At 29.3% G+C, this 23,862-nt stretch overlaps 1 protein-coding gene and 1 long non-coding RNA gene across 4 annotated transcripts in view; one reads left to right on the forward strand and one right to left on the reverse strand.

Annotated features, from left to right (window-relative positions):
- Nucleotides 1-1,675: 1,675 nt before the first annotated feature.
- Nucleotides 1,676-23,862, reverse strand: part of LOC132750808 (protein stum homolog) — a 62,439-nt gene continuing 40,252 nt past the window's right edge. For 2 of the 3 annotated variants that reach the window (XM_060740850.1, XM_060740852.1), the window contains exons 2-3: nt 4,911-5,084; nt 1,676-4,426 (exon numbers count right to left, since the gene is read on the reverse strand). In XM_060740850.1, the coding sequence (XP_060596833.1) occupies nt 4,359-4,426; nt 4,911-5,084 (242 nt within the window). In that variant the 3' untranslated portion in view covers nt 1,676-4,358. Of the gene's footprint in view, nt 4,427-4,910; nt 5,085-17,373; nt 17,697-23,862 lie in introns of those variants that run through there. The other variant, XM_060740851.1, reaches the window with a different exon arrangement.
- On the forward strand, nt 7,254-8,812 carry LOC132750810 (uncharacterized). The gene is made up of 3 exons (XR_009628602.1): nt 7,254-7,508; nt 8,007-8,083; nt 8,297-8,812. It is a non-coding gene; the product is annotated as an uncharacterized LOC132750810 (long non-coding RNA).

Here is a 23,862-nt window from a genome sequence, read left to right on the forward strand (position 1 = left end):
CATGCAGCTGCATTGAAACTTAGGGTCGTGGATTAAGAAAGATTTTTTCCAATCGTTCTTTAGTTTTTCATTTTTAAATAAAGATAATTCGTAAATGATACTTCGTTTAGTAACAATTTGTTATGCTAAAAAAAGTTCTAACAGATACATTATTCAACCAAATATTGTGTTCAAACGAAAGGATACGTCTTACAAAGCAACTGACCGAATTCTTAAACTTTTGGCTTACTAAACGACTAGCATTATATTATATTCGTGATAATAGATAAATTCCCGGATTTTACAGACACGGAACCAGATCTGTCTTGCATTTCCTGGTAGATAAGACTGATAGTTTAAACGTGCAAATCGTTACCTTTGGGAACGCCCTAACACATTAAACAAATATTTGTGTATGTTATGATAGAAACTGAAATACAAATATCGGTAAAATTTGTAATGAAATGTTTGAAAGTTTGCTTTGAAGTAAATGGATAGTGTTTAAAGGGTTATCATTTATCGCGATTTTAACATCTTTATGAAGTGTATGATTTGAAAGTTTATTCGAATATAGATAACGGTTAGCATAATCTTGGAAATAGTGATTCTATGCGTTTAAAAAATGAGAAAAACCAAATATCAATGTACAAAATGAAAAATAAATTATTCAAGGCTGTTCTTAAAACTAATAAAATATATAAGGTATATAAGATACTTCGGTACAATAAGGTATCAATTAAGAGCTTTTTAGGTTTGTCAATGTACTAATAAAGTTTCAGAAATATCAATACATGTATTGCTAAAAAATACATGATATAATGCCATTCAAAATGTTTTATTTGACTAATAGGCATTCCTTAGTTTACACCTTAACATAGATAAAAGGTTGTTAATGTAGTTCAAAGTCTTTGAAACTTTCTTTATAATAACTATGTGTCCATTCCTTTTCTATAAAAGCATTATTCTTTTTGGATTTAAATTCTTATATGTCTTTCATATGATACATTCACTGAATGCTCTCCTTCCTTTTAGATCTTTTTCATATTTAATACAAAACAGAACATTGATGTAAAGACAAGAAAATATTTTTTTGTTTTCTCTTGTGTTTTTTACTTTCCTTCTCGATTGCATTTTGAACATTGGACGATATATGTCCTTACAATCTTGATAACATTGTATGTTTTTGTAAGAGCATATATGACTGAGAAAATGAATCTGAATCAATCAAAGATTTAAATCATTTTAATTTTAAAAAATACTAGCTTTGTAGGAGATAGGATTGAGATAATATTTCAATGCAAAACAATGGACTTCAAGCAATTAATTGCTATATTCATATCAGTTTCTGATGTTTAAACTTGAAAATTGATAAATTGAAAAATCAATTTATCCTACTATGATTAATATAGAACTATGTTTTATGGAAAGTGTATGATGCATATTGCTGGTTTCCTGGATAATAAATAGATATGCGGTTTTGTTTTATGATTCATGAAGGGTTAAACCGTATTGAATACTGCAGTTACAACATTCTACAGCCAATCAATGCCATGTTATGTGTCTGTTTGAAGTTACATTTTTGTTTGAAGTTACATTTTTTTACATTTGGCCAATTGTAATTGGATTATCATAGTCAATAACATGTTCATCGTATATTACTCTTTTATAAACAAGATATCTAAAAAATCGAACCAAATTTAACTTTATTTTCGATTTATTTATAATAATATAACTCAACTGGAAAGAAAGAAGTACATACATTGACAAGTACAAAAATGCTTTCAGACAAGCTCAACATTACCATGAAAACATCAAATACAATATTAATACATGAGATCAAAATAAAAAAGAAGAGGCATAGAACTATATGATACAAATGTTTAACACATTAGCACACAATATTCAAGAATATCTAAGATGTTGGCTACATTATTTGTAAAGTCTTTAATAAGATCCATAAACCTTGACATTATTCATGAAGTATTGTATTGTCAATTTTTGTTCCTACTATGTTTTCTCCTCATATTATATTATAATGACAAACATCAACCAATACATGGAGAGTTCATTTTATGTTTTTATAAACATACACCATTCATCTATAAACTAGAATATCAAGCCGATGTGCACATTTAAATTGCTGATAAATTGTTAAAACAATACTGACAGAATAGAAAATACAATGTAGTTGTATACAAAAATGAAACAGTAGCTTTTGTATTTTTGTCTTTGTTTTTAGAAAGAAGGGTGCTACATAGAACAAAACATGGGATTTGAGAGCTTTTAACTGAAAAGGAACGCTAGTTATCTCCTTTATTTTGTCATTTCCTTGTCATGTTAGAAGCGAAATAACATTAATCTGAGCAGTGTTCATCGGTTATTTAACACATATTTGTCATTTTGATGCAAAGACTGTTATCACGAATGCCTACGACCCATGTAACCGATTCCTGCGTATCCAACCTCCAAACCATTGTAAAATAGATCAAAAAACACTGCTTAGACCGATCTTGTTTCTGACAATTCTCAACCGAGCAATATTTCAATTTCTATAACAAGGGACAGGCGTTATTTTAAGACTTTTTCTAGTCCTCCTTATTTTTAGTCCCTTTTCAATCCTCTTAAAATATGACGTTATGTAAAGAACTTTCATCGTATATATCCGAAAAAGATACATTCGAACTATATATGTGTTACTAATAATCAATCTTAAATCAGCTTAACTACTTTAGAAAAATAATCATGACGACGTCGTGATAATCGTATTACAAATATATTTTTTGACATTTACTAGCGACTGTTTACCAATTTTAGGGTCAAAATCCATGCCATTCTTTTGTAATGTGTGCTTCCCAATATCGCAGTTTAATTCAGTGACGCAAAATATAATCATTGTCTAGCAATTATTCATGGCTTCCATTTTAATCACTTTTGGCACAACTAAGCTAAACGCGCTAAAATTATGATAAATTATATTAAAACAAGAGGTACCGTTGAAAACGAATTATGCTATCCTAAGATATTTGTATTAACCAAATGAACCTGACGCCTGGAAAAAGGTACATGTCCATACCAAATACCAATTTACTAAATAGAAAAATATACAGAGAAATAGCAAACAGGAAAAATGTTTATGTCTTAATGGCATTGACCATGGTCAAATTATCGAGTTTGTAAGGGTATATTGATAGTGTTAGATATCAGACAATAAGTTAATATGATTTGAGAAACTATACGTGTGAGGGAAAACAGTAAGAAAGGCGGGGCTTCGTTTGAAAAGATTCTAAATTAAGAAGATGGACACATTGAAACTAAAGGATTTGCTTCAAGTTGCTGCCCGGAAACAAAGTCTAACCATACAGCTAATGCAGGGCATGGTCATTCGTTACATCCGCACCGTCTCTTGATATACATTTTTCACTTTTTAGCAAATACGAACATTGAATTTTTCTCTAACACAATGTCCAAGTTGAAAATTGACAGTTTAAGATATTTAGCGTGGTAAGGGTTAAGTATGTTGTAAATCTTTACAGTATCTGGTGATAATACAGTGTCTTTAACTGCTTACATTCAATCTTTATCGCATTACCAGTGTCATGCAGTCAGACTTATAAATATCTGGCACATTCCTCGTATTGATATCAGTTCATTTTAACTGATTAAACTTTCACATATTCCAATGTAGAGATGTTGTTTTTTCTGATGCCTGCTTCTGTTTTCTTGTTGTATCATTTGTCTGTATTCATGTTTACTACAACACACATACATAAACTGTAATCGGTGTTTCAGGAGTAAATAATGTACGTCCTTAATACGAAGTAGAGCACTGTTATTTTTATTATTATACTTTTAAACTTCCATTTCTGATATTTTTATTCCATTGACCTCAAGTTCTTACACAAATAACTTTTAAAAGCGTTTCAAGAATAAAAGCAACGCATTTTCGCTATAAATTATTACAAAAGGTAGCAGTTATATGACAAACTTTGATTAAAGCCACATTCTACTTTATGCAAGGAGTACATATGTACATATTCAGATATAAAAGCGGAATGAAAAAGTGTGAACTGTCTACATAAATTTTTTCTTGTTTTACACAAAAAGGTCACACACAAATTAATTAAAACAACATAAAACTGGACGTTGCAACCATCTGTTACATCTTTTGATCACATATCAGATCCATAGTGTGCTTGAAACGTTACAAAAACTATTTTAGAAAATAGTTCAACAATACTGACAATCCGAAGCTTTCTATTATTCAAGTTACCCAAAAATACTTATTTAGTATATTTATTTTATTATCACTATTCTCAGTTCTCAAACTGTATGAGCGAGTTTGACTGTTTAACATGTGGACAAAGTTTAAGGCGTTGAAATCAAGGGACGTCGATACTACTCTGTCGGCGACAATAATATGGAGTTCTCTTTTCCTCTCCCCAATTCACTGCAAAGGAATAAATAATTCAATAATTAAATAATTTAATATTTATTTACTTCCTTTCCTTACTAGATCATATAATGATAATCTAAAAGAATTACATGAAAGGAACTGTATTGCATATGAAACCTTCACACAAAGTTTCAGAGTGTTCTTGACGTACCACCATTACTCGTTATAGTTAATACAATTAACCTTAAGGTCGATCACTTCATGGAATATAAGATACATAAGAAGAAGATAGTAAAAATCTAAATAGGGTTTACAAGTTCTTAATACGATTGAACAAGCTTCACATTTTATGTTATATTTAGCATAAACAAGATTGCTTATAACACGTGTACAGTAACTTGTATTGTTGCACATTCGGTGCTTGCTATAAACACTTACAAAATGTGATCATATGCAGAAATTAAAACTAGCCAAAACAAAATAGAAGTAGAAAAATCCATCTCAAATGAATAAATGAATTATGCAAAATAACACTTACTAGCAAGTGTGACCATGTTCATACCCCACAATATACTCCAAACCCAGCCAACGATGATAATGAAGGTGATCATTTGGAGGAATGCTGAAAGAAGGTTGAATAAAAAAGCCGCAGTCCTCTTGTTGAGCGCTGTTGGGGCACCACATAATACTGTAAACGCCGATATAAATGTCCCTAAAAATAGAAAAGTCATATTTTAGAGATACATGCTTTGTTCTTTTGTTCCTGAATAACATCCATTGGTGTTCTCCAGTCAGTATTTTATATATTTCATTAGAGATAATGTTTTGCATGTGAAACCAATGTACAGATAGACCTGTCTATAAATGTGTTACGGAGGACCATCTCATTCCTGTTAAAATGAGTTTTATTTTACACTCAAATCTCTGACAGTCATAAAATAATTTACCACTGTTTAAACTCATATTTTTACTTTTTGTTACTGCTTTTTTTCATGTTGCAGTATGTAATCATATGTACTTTGTTTTATAAAAAAATACATTTTGTTATTATCCTTGCTTTCGTTTATGAATGTCCCTAAAATACAGACATTGCTTCTTTAATCAGCAAGGTTTGTTAATCAATATAATGAAAATACTCATGAGACCAGTAATTAATCAGCATTAAGTCTGCTCAGGGTATAGTAATATGTTTTCCTTTACAACGTAAAAGACTGTCAGACATATCTTTAAAGTCTATTTGATGATGGGACATGTAAACAGTCTAGTATTAATGCATTAAACGCCATGATTTTGTTGGTTTTAGAAAGGATTGTATTGATACTATAGTTTCAATCAATTTTATTGAGCAATTGGTACATCATGTTATGAACTTATCTATATTTATGTAAAAAAATACAACAAGAATGATTTAAACCTCAACAAAGTTTATTTTATATCTTAAATATTTTTCAACCAGTATTGTAAGAGGGATAACATGGCATTTGTTACTAAGAAATATATATATATATATTTCACAATGGGTTTTGTTTGTAAAAATGCCACAATTACTGGCTTTGCATTATAAACATTCAGTCCTGTGAAAGTGTACAATGAATCGTTGACTGACCTATTAACAACAACCACAATTACCCAAAATAAACCATTTCTTTGCACACGATTTCTACCACAGGATTATATATACTTAAGACTAATTACTTATCGAGGAATTTTCTTTGCAATGTGCCCATAGATAGTGTTTTCTCCTAAAACAATATATTTCTTGCGAATGAAAGCAACATTGCGTGTCTTATCGTCCCTGTTATTTACAAAAGAAAAAAATAAGTCTTGTGTCAACAAACAATGCATTACACAATCAGCATTTGTGAAAATCATGATAAAAATGATGTCAGAAGTAACATGACTTCCTTACGATTGTGATGTAGGAAAACTGAGGATCCAGCTTGTAATGCAGTTGTATTAAGTAAATGATAATGATAAACAATTACGGATTGTTTTAATATCCTTTCAAACATGTTTAATCCGTCGAGCAAAATTTTTATTTGAATTAATTTTTTACACTCATATAGAGACAATGCTGCGGTGAATATATCATTTCTAGTGAGCATTTTTAAAGGGAAAAATAAAAGCAGAGAAAGAAACTGAGTTGAAAGATTAAGAACTTCCTTTATTTGTTTATGAAAAGGTTTTAAAGGTTTATAATATCAATAAAAACAAAGCATATTTTATTTTCAAGATTCTTTACATGACTGTGTATTCTATTCTTAGTTGTAATGTATTTACCATTATATGCTTATTTGTTATACGTACTGAGTACGCATAAGCATATTGCCCGGATGAATTTTGAAATAAACTCTTGAAACTCTTGTTTAATACAGGGACACAACGTGTTATATATTTGCTATATCTAGTACATCTTATTGTTTACCAGTTAAGAGAATAAAAAGTACAAACATCGGAAACTATATTGCAAAGAAATCAAGAAACAATTACTATTTTATATCTTCCCAGCAAACACATGACGTTAAAATAACGTCGGATTAATGTTAGATTTTGGTCACGACGTCGGCGACCAAAATACGACGTAAATCTGACGTGAAAATACCGATGTCTAATAGACGTTTCTTTTTGTGGTCGTACTAACGTCTGGTTCTGATCGGTGTCCTGACGGTAGGTAAAAAAAATAACAAAAAATAATCCTTATTCGCTGTTGTAATCATTTAAACTTTTTTTCAAATGTTATTTGGATTACAAATGAAGTGTTCTTATATAAATACAGACCAAGATCGCGGCGCTGCAACATAATAAAACATATAGGTGGCGCTGTATATAGGCAAGTTACATGAGTTATTGTTATGTAATCTATTTATAGCCACAGATCTGTTTACAAGTTCCAATCATTTAACGTTGTAATATTATTATTTTTGGTACATTATATGTATCAAAATTACGAGTTTTTAATAGTGCTTTAACATTTAATCATAGTGACAGAAAAGGGAAAGAAAACATAATTAACCTATAATTCGAATCTAAAGTCACGTGGATGGAAATTCAAATTCGTAGGCGTTACGTTTTGGCTGTCGGTCAGGAATCGGGATGCATTGATAAGTGAATATTATAGATTTTCTTGAACAAAAAGGTCAGTTCAATTTATTTAGATTTATTTCTACTTTGTATTTGATAAATAATTGCATGATTGCAAGCACTCTTAAATTTAATTATCATTATTTGAACAGCTGAAGTAAAATGTCACACAAATTCGCGATAATGTCTAATAATAAATCTTTTTAAAATTGACATGTTTTAACTCTGCTTGTGAAGAGTTTATAATATGTCTTTCAGTACTACCAAAGAGAATGCTTAGTTTTCATATTTTTCTTAAACTGTGATGTTTTTGTCAGTTAAAATCTGAGAATTGAGAATGAATTTGTACGATTTCGAGCATTTCGGACCAAGACGTCTCGGTCCCAAATAACCCAAAACGTTCCGGTCCCAAATAACCAAAGACGTTTTGGTTCCAGACATTTCGGAATTATATCTTTAATTTAAAACTGAAATATTTAAGACTTCCTTAACTGTTCTATTTCAAACGTAGAATATATACAGTACATAAGTTATAATATAATTTTCTTTTCAGGTAGTTAAAGTGTTGGACATGCTCTCAAAGGTCGGAGGGACGGAAACACGTGAATATGTAAAAAGAAACATATGAAAGTAAGATTTTTGTAAATTCTATTACATACTTTAATCCATACTAAACTGGAGTTTAAAAGCGGCTTTTTAAATGTTCAGCACTTATGTTTACTTTTAATTTTTGTTAAAGCTCTCTTATAAAAAGTTGGCAAAATTGTTCTTTAAGTTAAGATAACCATGAAAACATTTTTGCTTGTTATTTTTACATGTTTCATAAATTTCTTTTTTTTTCAGTGAAAATGATGTCACACACGCTATTGGACGCTACAAACGCTACATATCCCCCGGACAGACGAGTGGTGCTGATAGAAGGTCATATCTTAAAGCATCACACCTCAAAATTCGTGCTAATTCTCATGGATATCTAAAAGTATAACTTTGTGAAGTAACTAAAAGGCAGCAATTTATACATTACTGACAATAATCAAAGGAGGTCAAAATATGCAAAATGGCACTAAATGTTTAAGAAATGCTGTAGAAATATAGTTAAAGTACTGAAAATCTGTCATAAATTGCTTGAAACATTATTATCAGAATCTTTTAACTTTTCTTAAAATTATAATATTTTCATTATTTTGTTTGATAAGGCAAACTTTGATAGAAATGTGCATACATTGTTTTGTTCTTTAAATTTGTACATGTTTTCTTAGTTTCATTTATGTCATTGTTTTTGTAATACTTTTTGTTTTGTAATTAACTTATTTTATGTTTTATTTTGTTTAATTTATGAAAATTATTTAACCTTGCAAAATTTACTAAAATTGTATATATCAGCTTAAAATTGCAACTTTTATTTTAAATTAAAAGAGCATGAAACATATTTTTGCTTTTAGTTTTCTGTTATACATTTCAATTGAGGGAAAGTTACTTAATAGAATGAGTTAAATTAAATTCGATCAAATCAGGATTAGCCAGAAAATATTTATGACGTGGTGAAACAAAAAAGATTAGGGGAATGATAAGATGAAGGTCAGATAATAATCAGATTTAGGGCAGAAAAGGGTTAATATTTAGGTCGGAAAATGGTCAGATTGAGGTCGGAAAATGGTTAGAAACTGGTTAGATTTAGGTCGGAAAATGGTCAGATTGAGATCGGAAAATGATCAGATTGAGGTCGGAACATGGTTAGATAATGGTCAGAAAAAGGTTAAATAATGGTTAGATTCTGACGTCTACCTGATGTCAGATTATTACGTCAAAAAAACTTTCAAATCCAACCGTTTTTCCGACCGTCATCCGACGTCAGAACCTGACTTAAATCTGACGTCAGTATGACGTCTTGTGTTTGCTGGGTTACTTCTTTTCAAATTGAATTTAGTTCTGAATCAATACTAGTTCACTAATCCATGCAGTATACACACTCTGTTTCGTTTTTCTTACAGTCATTTAATCTACTTGTGCATTTAATTAAAGCTGAAATCCAACTTGGGAAGTAGTCTGATTTAAGAAACAAAAGAATAAATATTTCTGTGAATCTAATGGGAATTATTTTGCTGACAGTTTAATAAATGTGAGGGATTTCGCGTTGCAGGCAATCAAATGAACTCAAGTGTATAACATAATAAGGTATTATTCTATGAAATATTAGCAACGGTCTACTAACAATGTCTTAACTCCTTGAATACCACCATCTGCTTTATATTTTATATTGGCAGACAGACACATCTGTCTGGAATGCAACAATTTGGCAAATGTATAGTAAAAGAATATGTAATGATTAATCGAGTGCGTTTAAAACAATTGATAACTCATTTGCAAAAGAAGCTCATGGACAGCGATAACAACTTACATCCTGTATGAACAATTGTTTGGTAGGTAAAAGAAAAGGAGAAATCGCACCCTATAGATAATAAGAGGAAGTTTATTAGGTAGAAAAACGCAAAATGCAGACTCAGCAAATGAACATATGGGAGAGATATTCTTTGTCTCATACCAATAAAACCCTAAATTATATTTTTGTTCTCTCTTCTGCATTTAAAGCACAAATTATACGTAGAATATTATAGTAATTGGAATTTATCTGATATTCTAGAAGAAAAACTCCAATGCTGATCATGATTTCGAGTACAATTTGAGTGAACTGCTTTTCTTGCAAAATATGCTTAAAACAGTTTTAATGGTAAGTGACTTGAATATCATTTTTGTGATGCAATATTTTTTGTTAAAAAAGGGATGGATGGCTTGAATGATATTTTAGGGGGAACATCATAATCAATTCAACAATAATCGTTATCATTTATGTTGGCTATAAGATAAACTCGGGACACGTGTTATATCTATACCAATCTGTCCTTGTTGTAATCAACATCTTATCTCATAAGATATCCTATTCTGTATACAATGTAACTGCATTTGGCACTTTACTTGCAAATAAATGAAGTGTTATAAAAATAATCCTTATTCGAACACGTGACATTTTCCGTCCATATCAATTTTAAGAAAAAGAAGAAAAAGCTTCATACATAAGCTGATTACTCCAGAATTGAAGTATTATCCTTGGCTATAAATATTGTCCATTAGGAAATGAAGTGATTTTGGTAAGTGGTCTTAAAGTGGTTAGAAGATTGGAATGGCGCATTACTGTCAGAAAAAATAAACAAACATGAAAACAAAGATTGTGTACTTAACCTATATTTACACAAACATTTGTCATAATAAAACGATTTCAATAGAAATATGCGTGCATGATCATGGAACCATTATTCGAGTTGCGAACTGTTTGTTGTTCAGAAACAATATTGTTGATTATGTCCCAAGTATGATTTCGTTAACTTTCTTTTACACAATATTTTACCGATTCCAAAGAAAACGAAGCTTCATTGTTTATCGTTTTATTAATCAACTTTACCTCACCAACCACTCTCATTTTCTATACAGTAAAATTAGTCTATAACTATTATTAACTTCACCAACCTCTAGTTTTAATTATGCTCCTTTTCCATGATATTTCAGAAGTTTCAAGTAACATAGTAAACACGTACTTGGAAATATATAACATGAGACATTCAAGTATGCAAAAGATACTATTAGACCTGAGAAGCCCATCGCTAGTGAAACGTTAATGACATCACTTCAAAGTTTTCTTAACAATCGATTTAAAGTCATAAAAACAGATAAGGTTTCTGCCTATAAAAATAAGAAGGTTTTAGATGAAATAATGTAAGATGTAAGCTACAACACAACAACGGGGATAATTTATTGCATATAATCAGAGACATAGATAACACAGATAGGCAACTTCCTAGGCAAGTAGCATGCTTACTAAACTTAAAATTTGTAGCTAGTAAAACTTATTAGCCAGATATCAAAATCAGTAAAATAATACATTTTCTGAAAGCTTACGTATTTGGTTATGGCTATAGGTAAATATTTACAGTGCCCATTTAAATAAATGATACATTTTTTAAAAAGAGAACTACTTAATTGGTAATCTACATTTCTGATATAATTATGCACTAATTTTTGTGTTCTCGTTTTGGAACAAATAATGCAAAATAGAATTAAAATAATGCGTTTGGTTTTAACAACAAATTTCCTCTAAGATAAGTTTACATATAAATCCTGATATATCGTGTCTTGAACGAGTAGGGAAAAGTGGTAAAATTGTTAGATCTATAACTAGATTAGAAAAATTTAATCTAATTCAAACATTGGAATAAATAAGTTGTAGTTAATTTTAAGCTTACTAGGGTCAACTGAATCTACCCATACGATCAGTTTAAAATTTAATAATATTTTATTGAATGTATAAATAAGCATCAATTTATTTACATCAAAATAATTACACAATATACAAAAGGGTTAAGCCAAAAGGTTTACAACATTTTTGTGGGTCCTTCCAAGCTCAGCCGCCTTATCATGGTCTGTTTTGTTCGCTTTTCATTAAGTTCATAGCATTATATTTTCCCTAAAAATAATGAATGGCTCAGAGTATTTCAAGCTGGACAAGTGCATTAAAGATAATGAAGGTGATAACAGTTCATTCAAAATTACAAATTTCTGTATTTTCCATATATGTTTTTGTAAATATAGCCAATGGCAATTTGCATGAAGATAGCCAATAAATTTTGAAACCTTGAATTATTGAAGAAGTAGATATGTGAACTGTTCCGTTTTCAATAAGCACCAACATACAGCTTTATTCCCCTCGTCAGCTCTTTAAGGATCTTCTAAAAAATATTATACGATGTTTATACGATCAGTATTATAAATGTTGATTGAATTTTACTCTTATAAATTTTGTTAAAAAGTAAAATATTTTTAAATATTGAGAAAATTAATAGAAATGTATCATTTGGAAAAGAGCTCTTTGTGATTTAGTGTGAAAATATACAAAAATTATGTTGAATAAAAATATTTTGTTCTAGAACACTATCTGTTATATACTTATAAATCATATAGGATCATGTATCTTACACTTCCCAACAACGGCCATTGATACTTAGTTCGTGGTTTTCACATATCCATTAAATACTTTCAAATAATTATTCGGTATAAAAAGACTTCCATTAAATTACCTTTCATTTTCCTTGAATAAAAACAAAAAACGGGATACAAAAATATTCTTAAAATTTTACATTAATGGAAATTATACGAACAATTATGTAATTGTAAATTATTACGAACCCTTTGTGCCTGCAAAAACTGGTATTGTCTCATATATTTCCGTATATTAAAACACACCCTCTTTCGCGACAAAGAAATGGTCTTGGTGAAAGCAAATATTCAACAATAACAACAACATTACTTAGCAATTAAGCATTACAATGCTTTAAGTCATAATATACAATTGACATAAAGTGAAAAATGAAACGAAAACTGTCGAAAGAAAGCCAGAGTTGGTTATAAGACTTAAGTGTATATTTACCTATTTATTGCGGCATATTTTTATCTTATGATGAAATGCTGAGACTGCTCTTTAAATATTTATATTTATATCATTCGTAGATGTACTTGACTGCATCACGATAACAGGGTAAATTTAAAGAAACAAAAAAAAAATCTTACAGTGTATATAATGGAAATTATTTTGCTGACAGTTTAATAAATGTGAGGGATTTCGCGTTGCAGGCAATCAAATGAACTCAAGTGTATAACATAATAAGGTATTATTCTATGTAAATTATAGCAACGGTCTACTAACAATGTCTTAAATCCTCGAATACCACCATCTGCTTTATATTTTATATTGGCAGACAGACATATCTGTCTGGAATGCAACAATTTGGCAAATGTATAGTAAAAGAAGTGACTTGAATATCATTTTTGTGATGCAATATTTTTTGTTAAAAAAGGGATGGATGGCTTGAATGATATTTAAGGGGGAACATCATAATTAATTCACCAATAATCGTTATCAGTTATGTTGAATATAAGATAAACTCGGGACACATGTTATATCTATACCAATCTGTCCTTGTTGTAATCAACAAATTCTGTATACAATGTAACTGCATTTGGCACTATTCTTGCAAATAAATGAAGTGTTGTTGTAAAAATAATCCTTATTCGAACACGTGACATTTTCTGTCCATACCAATTTTAAGAAAAAAAAGAAGAAAAAGCTTCATACATAAGCTGATTACTCCAGAAGTTAAGTATCTTCTTTTGCTATAAATATTGTCCATTAGGAAATGAAGTGATTTTGGTAAGTGGTCTTAAAGTGGTTAGAAGAATGGAATGGCGCATTACTGTCAGAAAAAATAAACAAACATGAAAACAAAGATTGTGTACTTAACCTATATTTACACAAGCATTTGTCATAATAAAACGATTTCAATAGAAATATGCGTGCATGATCATGGAACCATTATTCGAGTTGCGAACTGTTTGTTGTTCAGAAACAATATTGTTGATTATGTCCCAAGTATGATTTCTTTAACTTTCTTTTACACAATATTTTATTGATTCCAAAGAAAACGAAGCTTCATTGTTTATCGTTTTATTAATCAGATTTACCTCACCAACCACTCTCATTTTCTATACAGTAAAATTAGTCTATATAATATTATTTACTTCACCAATCTCTAGTTTTAATAATGCTCTTTTTCCATGATATTTCAGAAGTATCAAGTAACATAGTAAACACGTACTTGGAAACATATAACATGTGAAATTCAAGTATGCAAAAGATACTATTAGACCTGAAAAGCCCTTCGCTAGTGAAACGTTAATGACATCACTTCAAAGTTTTCTCAACAATCGATTTAAAGTCATAAAAACAGATAAGGTTTCTGCCTATAAAAGTAAGAAGGTTTTAGATGAAATAATGTAAGATGTAAGCTACAACATAACAAAGGGGATAATTTCATGCATATAATCCGAGACATAGATAACAGAGATAGGCAACTTCCTAGGCAGTAAGAAATCACGTATGCTTGCTAAACTTAAAATTTGTAGCAAGTAAAACTTATTAACCAGATATCAAAATCAGTAAAATAATACTGAAATAATTTTCTGAAAGCTTACGTATTTGGTTATGACTATAGGTAAATATTTACAGTGCCCATTTTAAAGATGATACATTATTTTTAAAGAGAACTACTTAATTGGTAATCTACATCTCTGATATAATTATGCACTCATTTTTGTGTTCTCTCTTTAGAACAAATAATGCAAAATAGAATTAAAATAATGCGTTTGGCTTTAACAACAAATGTCCTCTATATCGTGTTTTGAACGAGTAGGGAAACGTGGTAAAATTGTTAGATCTATAGCTATATTAGAAAGATTTAATCTTATTCAAACATTGGAATAAATACATAAAGTTCTAGTTAATTTTAAGCTAACTAGGGTCAACTGAATCTACCCATACGATCAGTTTTAAATTTAATCATATTTTATTGAATATATAAATATGCATCAATTCATATACATCAACATAATTACACAATATACAAAAGGGTAGGGCCAAAAGTTTTTACAACATTATCTTGGGCCCTTGCCTACGATCAGTGCAAAGCTCAGCCGACTTATCATGGTCTGTTTTGTTCTCTTTTCGTTAAGTTCACAGTATTATATTTTCCCTAAAAATAATGAATGGTTCAGAATATTTAAAGCTGGACAAGTGTATTCAAGAAAATAGGCGTGATAAGGCTCAGTCAAAATTATTTTACGTTTTATGATGCTTGGATGATTTTGTATTCATCACATTTGTATGAATTTTCCATATATGTTTTTGTAAATAAAGCCAATGGCATTTTGCATGACGATAGCCAATAAATGTTTAAACCTTGAATTATTGAAGAAGTAAATATGTGAACTGTTCCACTTTTTACAAGCACCAACAGACTCGTCAGCTCTTTAAGGGTCTTAGAGTATATTCCATATAATAACAGAAATATTAGGGTGTTTATAGGAACAGAATTGTAAACGTTGATTGCAATTTACTCTTATAAATTTTGTTAAAAAAGTAACATATTTTTAAATATTGAGAAAATAAATAGAAATGTATCATTTGGATAATATAATGAAATATTTATGGAAAAGAGTTCTATGTGATTAAGTATGAACATATATAACAATTATGTTGAATAACGATATTTAGTTCTAGAACACATTATTACCTGCTACATATTTAAATATCATATCGGATCATGTATCTAACACTTCCCAACATTATTCATAAATAATTCTTTCGTGGTTTCACATATGCCATTAAATACTATCAACATAATTATTCATGGTACATGTATTAGAGATCTTCCATTACAGCCCTTTCATTTTCACTTTGAGCTCATTACACAACAAAGTCGGATACAATTAATGATTGCTGAATTGTTAGATTAATGCTACAATTATACGAACAATTATGTAATTGTAAATTATTACGAACACTTTGTGCCTGCAAAAAATGGTATTGTCTCATATTTTTCCATAATTTATTAAAACACACCCTCTTTCGTGACAAAGAAATGGTCTTCATGAAAGCAAATATTCAACAACAACAACATTTATTTAGCAATTACGCATTACAATGCTTTTAGTCATAATATACATTTGACATAAAGTGAAAAATGAAACGAAAATGTCGAAAGAAAGCCAGAGTTGGTTATAAGACATGACATAAGAGTATATTTACCTATTTATTGCGGCATATTAATCGTATTTATTGTAATGCTGAGACTGCTCTTTAAATATTTATATTTGTATCATTCCTAGATGTACTTTATCATTGACTGCATCACGATAACAGGGTAACATATATATGTTTTTAATCTTTATCAGGCATTTATAACAAAACATCAGATAAGATATGGTTTCTAAATATTATGTACCATTAATTTAATATATTGAAGATTTAGCGTTAAATATAAGTTATGTTTTTAACTCTTATTGCATTTACCATGGTAATCTCTCAAATATATATTCTATATAATGTTTTTTATTCAATTACACTAAACTATAACTAAACAATTTAAAATAACTGTGTAAAAGAATGGTTTGAAACGTTTGCATTGTTTGACATGTATTATAAGAAAGTATAAGGTTAGAGAATGAGTTTTTTTTATATTTAATATTTGTTTTTTATTGTTTGTTTTGTTCATCAAATAAAATAAAGCTACTTGCATAAACATGTAAACAAAATTAAAAAAGAAAATAAGAGTTGTGTGTGTGTTTTATTTGTTGTTTTTTTTCAAGGCAATATAATTATGGAGTAAATAATTATTATTATAAAAACAAAACATTATTATAATCTCTTATCTAAAAATACAAATATAAGAAAAAAAGGGGTACAAACCAAACATTTTCAGATAATAACAAATCTGTTCAGAGAATACAAACTACGTTTATATCGAAATAATTGCCTTCAAATCAATACGTATGTACTAAAATCTCTGAGATGCTTTGATCTTGTATTGTCATTTATGTCAAGACTAATAAGTAGATGGAAAATAATATGATTATGTTAGATCAAAGGATTATAAGAATCAAGATAAAATCGTTATCATGATAATTATTCCTCATTAGACGGAAGTATACAAAAATGTTGTATATAATTACAATACAATACAAAATACAATAATTTCTAGAAGTATATTGTTGACATAGACTAAGTAATTATACATGTATGTGATATTATTCTGATAGCGCTGACCTAAATATTTCTTTTTTTTTTAATTGACAATTGTGTTTATTGTCTTTCTTATTTCTCTAAAAACGTTTGATTCATATGCCATTTTTATAGGGGAGATACATCGAAGGCCTATAATACAAAAACATTAAAAATGAAAATTGCAGTCAATGTTTCATTGGAGTCTGTTCACAAAAGATATGAGTTGTGCAAACTAAATTAGTGTTTTAAAACTTACCAACACCCGGTAAAACAATGTTTAAAAGACAAAACGTCACTGCAGCACTAATTGGAAGTTTTGGTATGGACAAGTATAAAGGTCCGTGTTTTTCCCTTATTTCAACTATTTCCGTTTTATCGTCTGCGATCGTTACAGATTTTTGTTTCTTTAATTTTTGGAATATTTGGTCGTTTTCTTCTTCAGATTCCATTGTTTACAAATGATGACAAAAAAACACGATAAAATAGAAAAATAAATTTTAAATTTTCTCTCAATAATTCCAAAAGAACGTGATTCAGTAATTTCTTATTTCACGACATATATTTTTTTTAACAGTTCAGTACAATAAACTAACTTCGTAAGAGGTAAATCCTCTAGCAAATAAAAACAATCACAATAAGTAAAAGAACATTTCCTCTATCCAATATGTCACTATTACTCCGTGAACATATTCTTTATAACAATGACAGAGTAATTCCATTGTATGTAACTATATACAATAACGCAAAGCGATTTGAACAACAGGAAATAGCATTTGTTCTCTTCATTATTCCCCGTGATTTTTTATCGTCTGCCTTTATGAATAGACAGTGCCAATATTCTAACGTTCTCTACAGGTGCTAACACAAAGAATTCCAATGTTTATGTTTTTTGCTATTCTAATTCACTGTTAGTCTAGGGGAGATTCTGCTTTATATACAGGCTTCAAGAAAATATGTTTATTGGAATTTCTGGGTTTTCTAAGTAAGTCATATTGGTAAAAAAATCAAATTGCCAGGTAATAAACCTTCTTAATATGACCGGAATAATTGCTGGCAGTGGTTCATTTTTTTCTAGCTGGGAATATAACGATTTGACATTTACAAAGTTAAGCTTACCTAGGCTCAATATAAATAGATTTAATCTGCGAATGCAATCAATCTTTGAAAAATATAAAAACCATTATGATATTCAGTATCAAGTATATATTATAACTATGACAGTATTCTTGAATTATCGATGTTGTTTGCTACAGAAAAAGTTGACAAAATGCCATATGATGACATTAAGATTAAGATGAATAATGATCTAGATCGTTTTAAAGTTTTCTAGGTGATTTAAATTTCAAATAAACAAACAAGAAAAATAAAACTGTTTTGTCTTTATGACATATCATGCACTTAATTTAGGGAAACATTATATGCTATAATAAGAAGGCATCTGTCTATGACAATTATTGAAGACAACCCACAACGTTCCATCATAATATGAAGCAAACGACGATGCTGATATGAAAATCCTTTCGTAATGATATAGCGAACTATGTTAGAAAACAAAACAAAACTGTTTATGTACTCGTACAATGATAAAGGTTAATTCGCCGGTACAATTGTACAAACTTAAGAATGGTTGAATTCGAAATATGTATATCACAACCTAATCTAAGGAAAGAGAAGGAAATGTCTAAATAAATCCCAAGCTTTGGTCAATAAATATGTTCTAAGAATACGATGTATGACTGTTTTATATCAGCTTACATTCAATCAATTTTCAAACAAAAAAAGAAAGTACAACTTTATACTTCAAAGAAAAAAGCACAGCTATTTGAAAAACCAGAAAATAAACCATGTCCTGGTAATATTATCTGCATTTTAAAACATAAGAGCCGCGTCATGTTAAAAACAACATAGTGTGTTTGCGACCAGCATGGATCCAGACCAGCCTGCGCATCCGCGCAGTCTGAGCAGGATCCATGCTGTTCGCTATCAGTTTCTCTACTTGTAATAGGGTTTGTAAGCGAACAGCATGGATCATGATCAGACTGCGCGGAAGCGCAGGCTGGTCTGGATCCATGCTGGTCGCAAACCCACTTATTTGGTTTTGTCGTGACGCGGCTCATAAGAATATCTCCTTATCTCCTATAAAGATTGTTAGCATCTTAAAGATCAATTAGGCAATTAATTGAATTCATTCAATTTATTCAATTTCAATTACAATTATTGTCATATGGCAACGATTTAACTCTCCTCTATATCTATACGTCTATCTAATGGTCTTCTCAGTAAGAAATGTCTTGAAAATAACTAGAGTATTCAAATAAAACTACAAAACAATAACATGGTTTGGTACAAAACTATAACAAAATGGCGTCCAGAAAATATTATTTATGTAACTTATGTCAGATAGGAAAATGGCATTTACTTTTTCTTCTTTTCTTATAATACTATTACATTGTATTAAATTTTTGTAGTTGCATAACATAAAGCTTTCAAACTTCAAAATAATAGTTACAGGTTACTTGCAATGCCATTCCAGCAAACGTTTTAAATTCAATTAGGTACGGAATAAGATTTGTGTTCAAGTAAACAAACTTCCGTTCTCGGACTTTCGTAATTCTTTCTTCTAACAAGCAATAGTGGATGTGCTATACATATCAAAAAAACTATGTTCAAATGTTTAATGAATAACACCTAATTCAATGTAATTTTAAAGGGGACTACAACACTTTCTACTTTATTATAATGTATCTATTTATAACCCGGCTTCACAACACATGTCTTTTGTTAAGTTTTGTATACATATAAAATGTTTTACCTTCCTTCCTTTAACTCATAAAGCAACAAATTAGATAATTTATTAGCTTTTTTCTTTATTCATAAAGTTATGCATGTAATTGTAAAACCATATGATTTTCAAAGAGACTACCATTTTTTTTCTCTTTACAACATTTGAAAGTCATTTTTGGTATGACAAATAAACATAAATAAAGATTGATTGAAATTATAATTCCTTTTCAAAGACGCTTTTAAAAAGAAGTTGTTTGAGTTTAGATCTAAATGTAAATGAATGTAAATTTTGATACAAGCGAATTCTGTTTTGTATTTGAATTTGATTGAAATTCCTAGAAGTTATGATTTCACAGAAATATTTGAATATTTCAAAGCTTATTTAAGATATTCTTCTTTAAATGAAAAACAAAACAAACAAAAACACTATGTTAATATTTTGATTATCAAGTTGAGTTGACTTGATTATGTACATGCATTGAAACACATTGACTATCTCAATACTTAATGACCAATAATAGATTATGAAAATTGTTTATAATAAAATGTAACCCCTGACTACAATATAAAATAAATTGCCCCACTTTTATCTATTAAACGTCAAGGATACATTCCGAAGGATAGTTATCGATTTTTCAGGTAGAACATGAACTAGACTATAAATTAGATAACTTCAAGTTAAATGTTGATGCTGCACATCAAAGACGCCGCAAAATAATCCACTGGGGTTAAAACAATTACCCAAATTCACCTAGTCTACAGTGTCAAGAAATACTTCCCGACTGGCCGAGGCATGATTAAATGTTTGTACACTAGATTTAAAATTTTCAATTCAACACTTTTTTATTATTTTTAAAATGCAAGTTTACACTTATCCGTGTTTGTTGTAAAACATGTTCTATATAAGCGTCGATACACACAATGACTCCTAAAAAAAGGAGGCATCACTCGATTGAAAATGCATTACGGTAAGTAAACGAATTACGCTAATTAAACCCTAATTTCCTCAACGCAACGATTTGGCCCTTTCTGTTGAAATTGATAATCCACTCGGTAATTTCCTGCTTTAGAATATAGACTGGCTCATTGGCACGTTATTTTATTGGTAAATAATAAAAAAGATAAAAATAAAAAGAATGTTATATCTAAACATGGAAGTATCACTTTTTGTTAAACGTTTATTTAATTTCATGACGCTCGGGGACATGTTAATCATCAGAAAAGCTATTTTTATCCGAAAATCTGAAAACTGTGTAATTTTGTTAGAACAAAAAAAATAAACAAAAACAAGACTAAAATTTTCCCAATTGCTGACTGAACGAATGCATATCTACTAGACGCCGCGTGCACGCGGCGTCAAATTATGGCAAAAAGTTGTTTTGACTTTGACTTGTACACCTACTTTTTACATTTAGATAGGGATAATTCACTTTAAATAATGATAATAATAATAATTATAATAATGATTATAATTATAATAATAAAAACACATTTATTGTGTTATAGAATCCATTACAACCGTGATACTTTTAGCTATCTTAAAGACAGTTAACCTTTGCGGTTCTGACAAACATTTTTGTACGAGATCTATCGTGCTTTAATATTATTTGTAGGAAAAACACATGTCTTCAAAAACACATGAAATAACAACGTATCCCTTCCAGGGATTGCCTAAATATATATAAAACAAATAAGGTGAAAATGTTAATTTTCCGCAATGTGTTAAGTCTCCTGAAATCCTACTGTTCTCGTTGAAGACTACTTAATTGCCCCGACAGAAAAAAATTAAACTTATTCATGAAGGCAACTCGAGCAATTATTTTTCTTCTTTTGCTTACCAAGGTTTCATATTAGAAAGCAAATGGATCGTTGATAAATTTCCTTTTAAATAATTACCCAATGTCATTAATGTTTAACCACATTATCTTGAAATAAGATATTGAAACTAACTTCTAATCAAATACGTAACGTAGTGATGGAAGACGATTTTTGAAAACATGAATACGTTCAATACTTCTAATTCGAATAACTATTTTCTTAAGGTGGGAGATAATTCCATGTGAAGGCCGGCAAAACGTTTCTTGAATACTTATATTCATACGACAGAGATGATGGTTTTTACAAAAGGACAATTTTGCAAATATGATTGAAACTGTTTTTTTCTGATATATTTAAATGACGCTGTTTGTAACTATATTGTAATGCGTATAAATATTTTGATCTACGGCAAATGCACGAAACAATACGACAGCGATTTACCGCCTTTCAAAATTAAAAAAAAATAAACAAACATCTAAAAATTATTGTTTTTACATTACATAAAGAGTCACTAAAAAATTATAGCATCCAACACCACCATCACTAACAACAACAAAACATATGTTTATAAAGTAATTGTATAAAATAAATCATTTTGTGTTCTTTGATTTTACAATCCTTTCCTGACTGACCTGATTTTTTTCTGCAAAAATTGATTAATCGAATTCTCTTCTCTCATTAGATATCCCGGTATATACTTCATACAATTATTCTACTTAACAAATGAATATTATTAGCTGCGAAACAATAAACATAATTTATAATTTATAGCAACCATCTACTAACGTTGTACTAAATCACTGAATGTTACCATCTGTTTAACATTTGAAATTGGCAGATATTGCCAACAAGGGATTCATGAATATTCTTAATACATATGAATGGGATATAATAGTTGTAACGATTTATTAAGTACTTGTACATCAATTGATTACTCATTTACAAAATATGCACGCACTTTGATAATAGCCATCCTGAATGTAAAATTGCATAAGATGTAACACAACAAAATTCATTGCAAATAAAAACATATGTTAATTACATATGGACTTTGATTATATCCATCGTACCGGTAATAGCAAACATCACATTCATTAATATTAGTACAATTATGTGTGTCTTTAAATCATACACATATTCATATCTAATATAAAAATATGTTGTACTTACTGAATACAAAAGTGAACAAATATCTACAAAAAGTATTAAAATATGAATGTAGAAATATGCAGTATCTGGTATTTTCCAGGTGAATGTATTTTTTAGTTTTTAGGAATGACTTTTAATTATATTATATTATTCGTGGAATCTACTGTTCCAACAAATGATGAAAAAAATCTTAGATTTTATATCCTTAAATCAAGATGTTTTTTCTGGATACATATTGTATGGGAAATTCTGTAAATGACAGTTTCATTATTCAGAACAGCAGTCTAATTTTTAAAATAAGTCAGCCAATAGGAGACAATTACATTTATTGTTAAAGAAAAGACAAAGTGTCACATGCATATTTGGAAACTAATAATTGGTAGACAATGTACTCCTAACAAGACGATATCTTTTAAAGAAATATTTTTCTGCCAGTCTCAACTTTCACTTAATTCGGTTTATTCCATTTAAAATATAATTCAATTAACAACTTTGAATTATATATATTCCATGCATTTCATATATTATAACAAACTGTCTTTAGAAAGGTATTTATTTGGAAATATCAAATTTTGTGTCGTAAAGAAGTACAATTTGATAACTAATATGAACTCAAATATATCACAATGAAATAAAAACAAATACTTTGAAGGTTTCACAAAGACAGAGTTAACAAATAAGAGTGGAAAATAATATCATAACAAGAGGAAAAAGGAAAATAATTATAACAACAATGCTCAATGTCACTGTAATTGTCATCAAATTATTTTAAGTACAAAATGCTTTTGAGTTCAATGCAGAAAAATGACTTAACAGTTTCTTGATACATTATATAAAATATATTCTAGATTGATAGATCGTGACCTGTAATTTTCAAACGTCATAAAGTCTTTAAATATACTGCTTGAAAAAGAACATATTCTGCGGTTGACCAACATGTTTTGTGCTATTCTACTGTAGATAAGTTTTTTTCTTATGTTATATTGCCTTTTCT

The sequence above is a fragment of the Ruditapes philippinarum genome, unplaced genomic scaffold (assembly GCF_026571515.1).
Source record: "Ruditapes philippinarum isolate M1 unplaced genomic scaffold, ASM2657151v2 ctg1588_1_1_1_1, whole genome shotgun sequence".
NCBI classification, from domain to species: domain Eukaryota; kingdom Metazoa; phylum Mollusca; class Bivalvia; order Venerida; family Veneridae; genus Ruditapes; species Ruditapes philippinarum.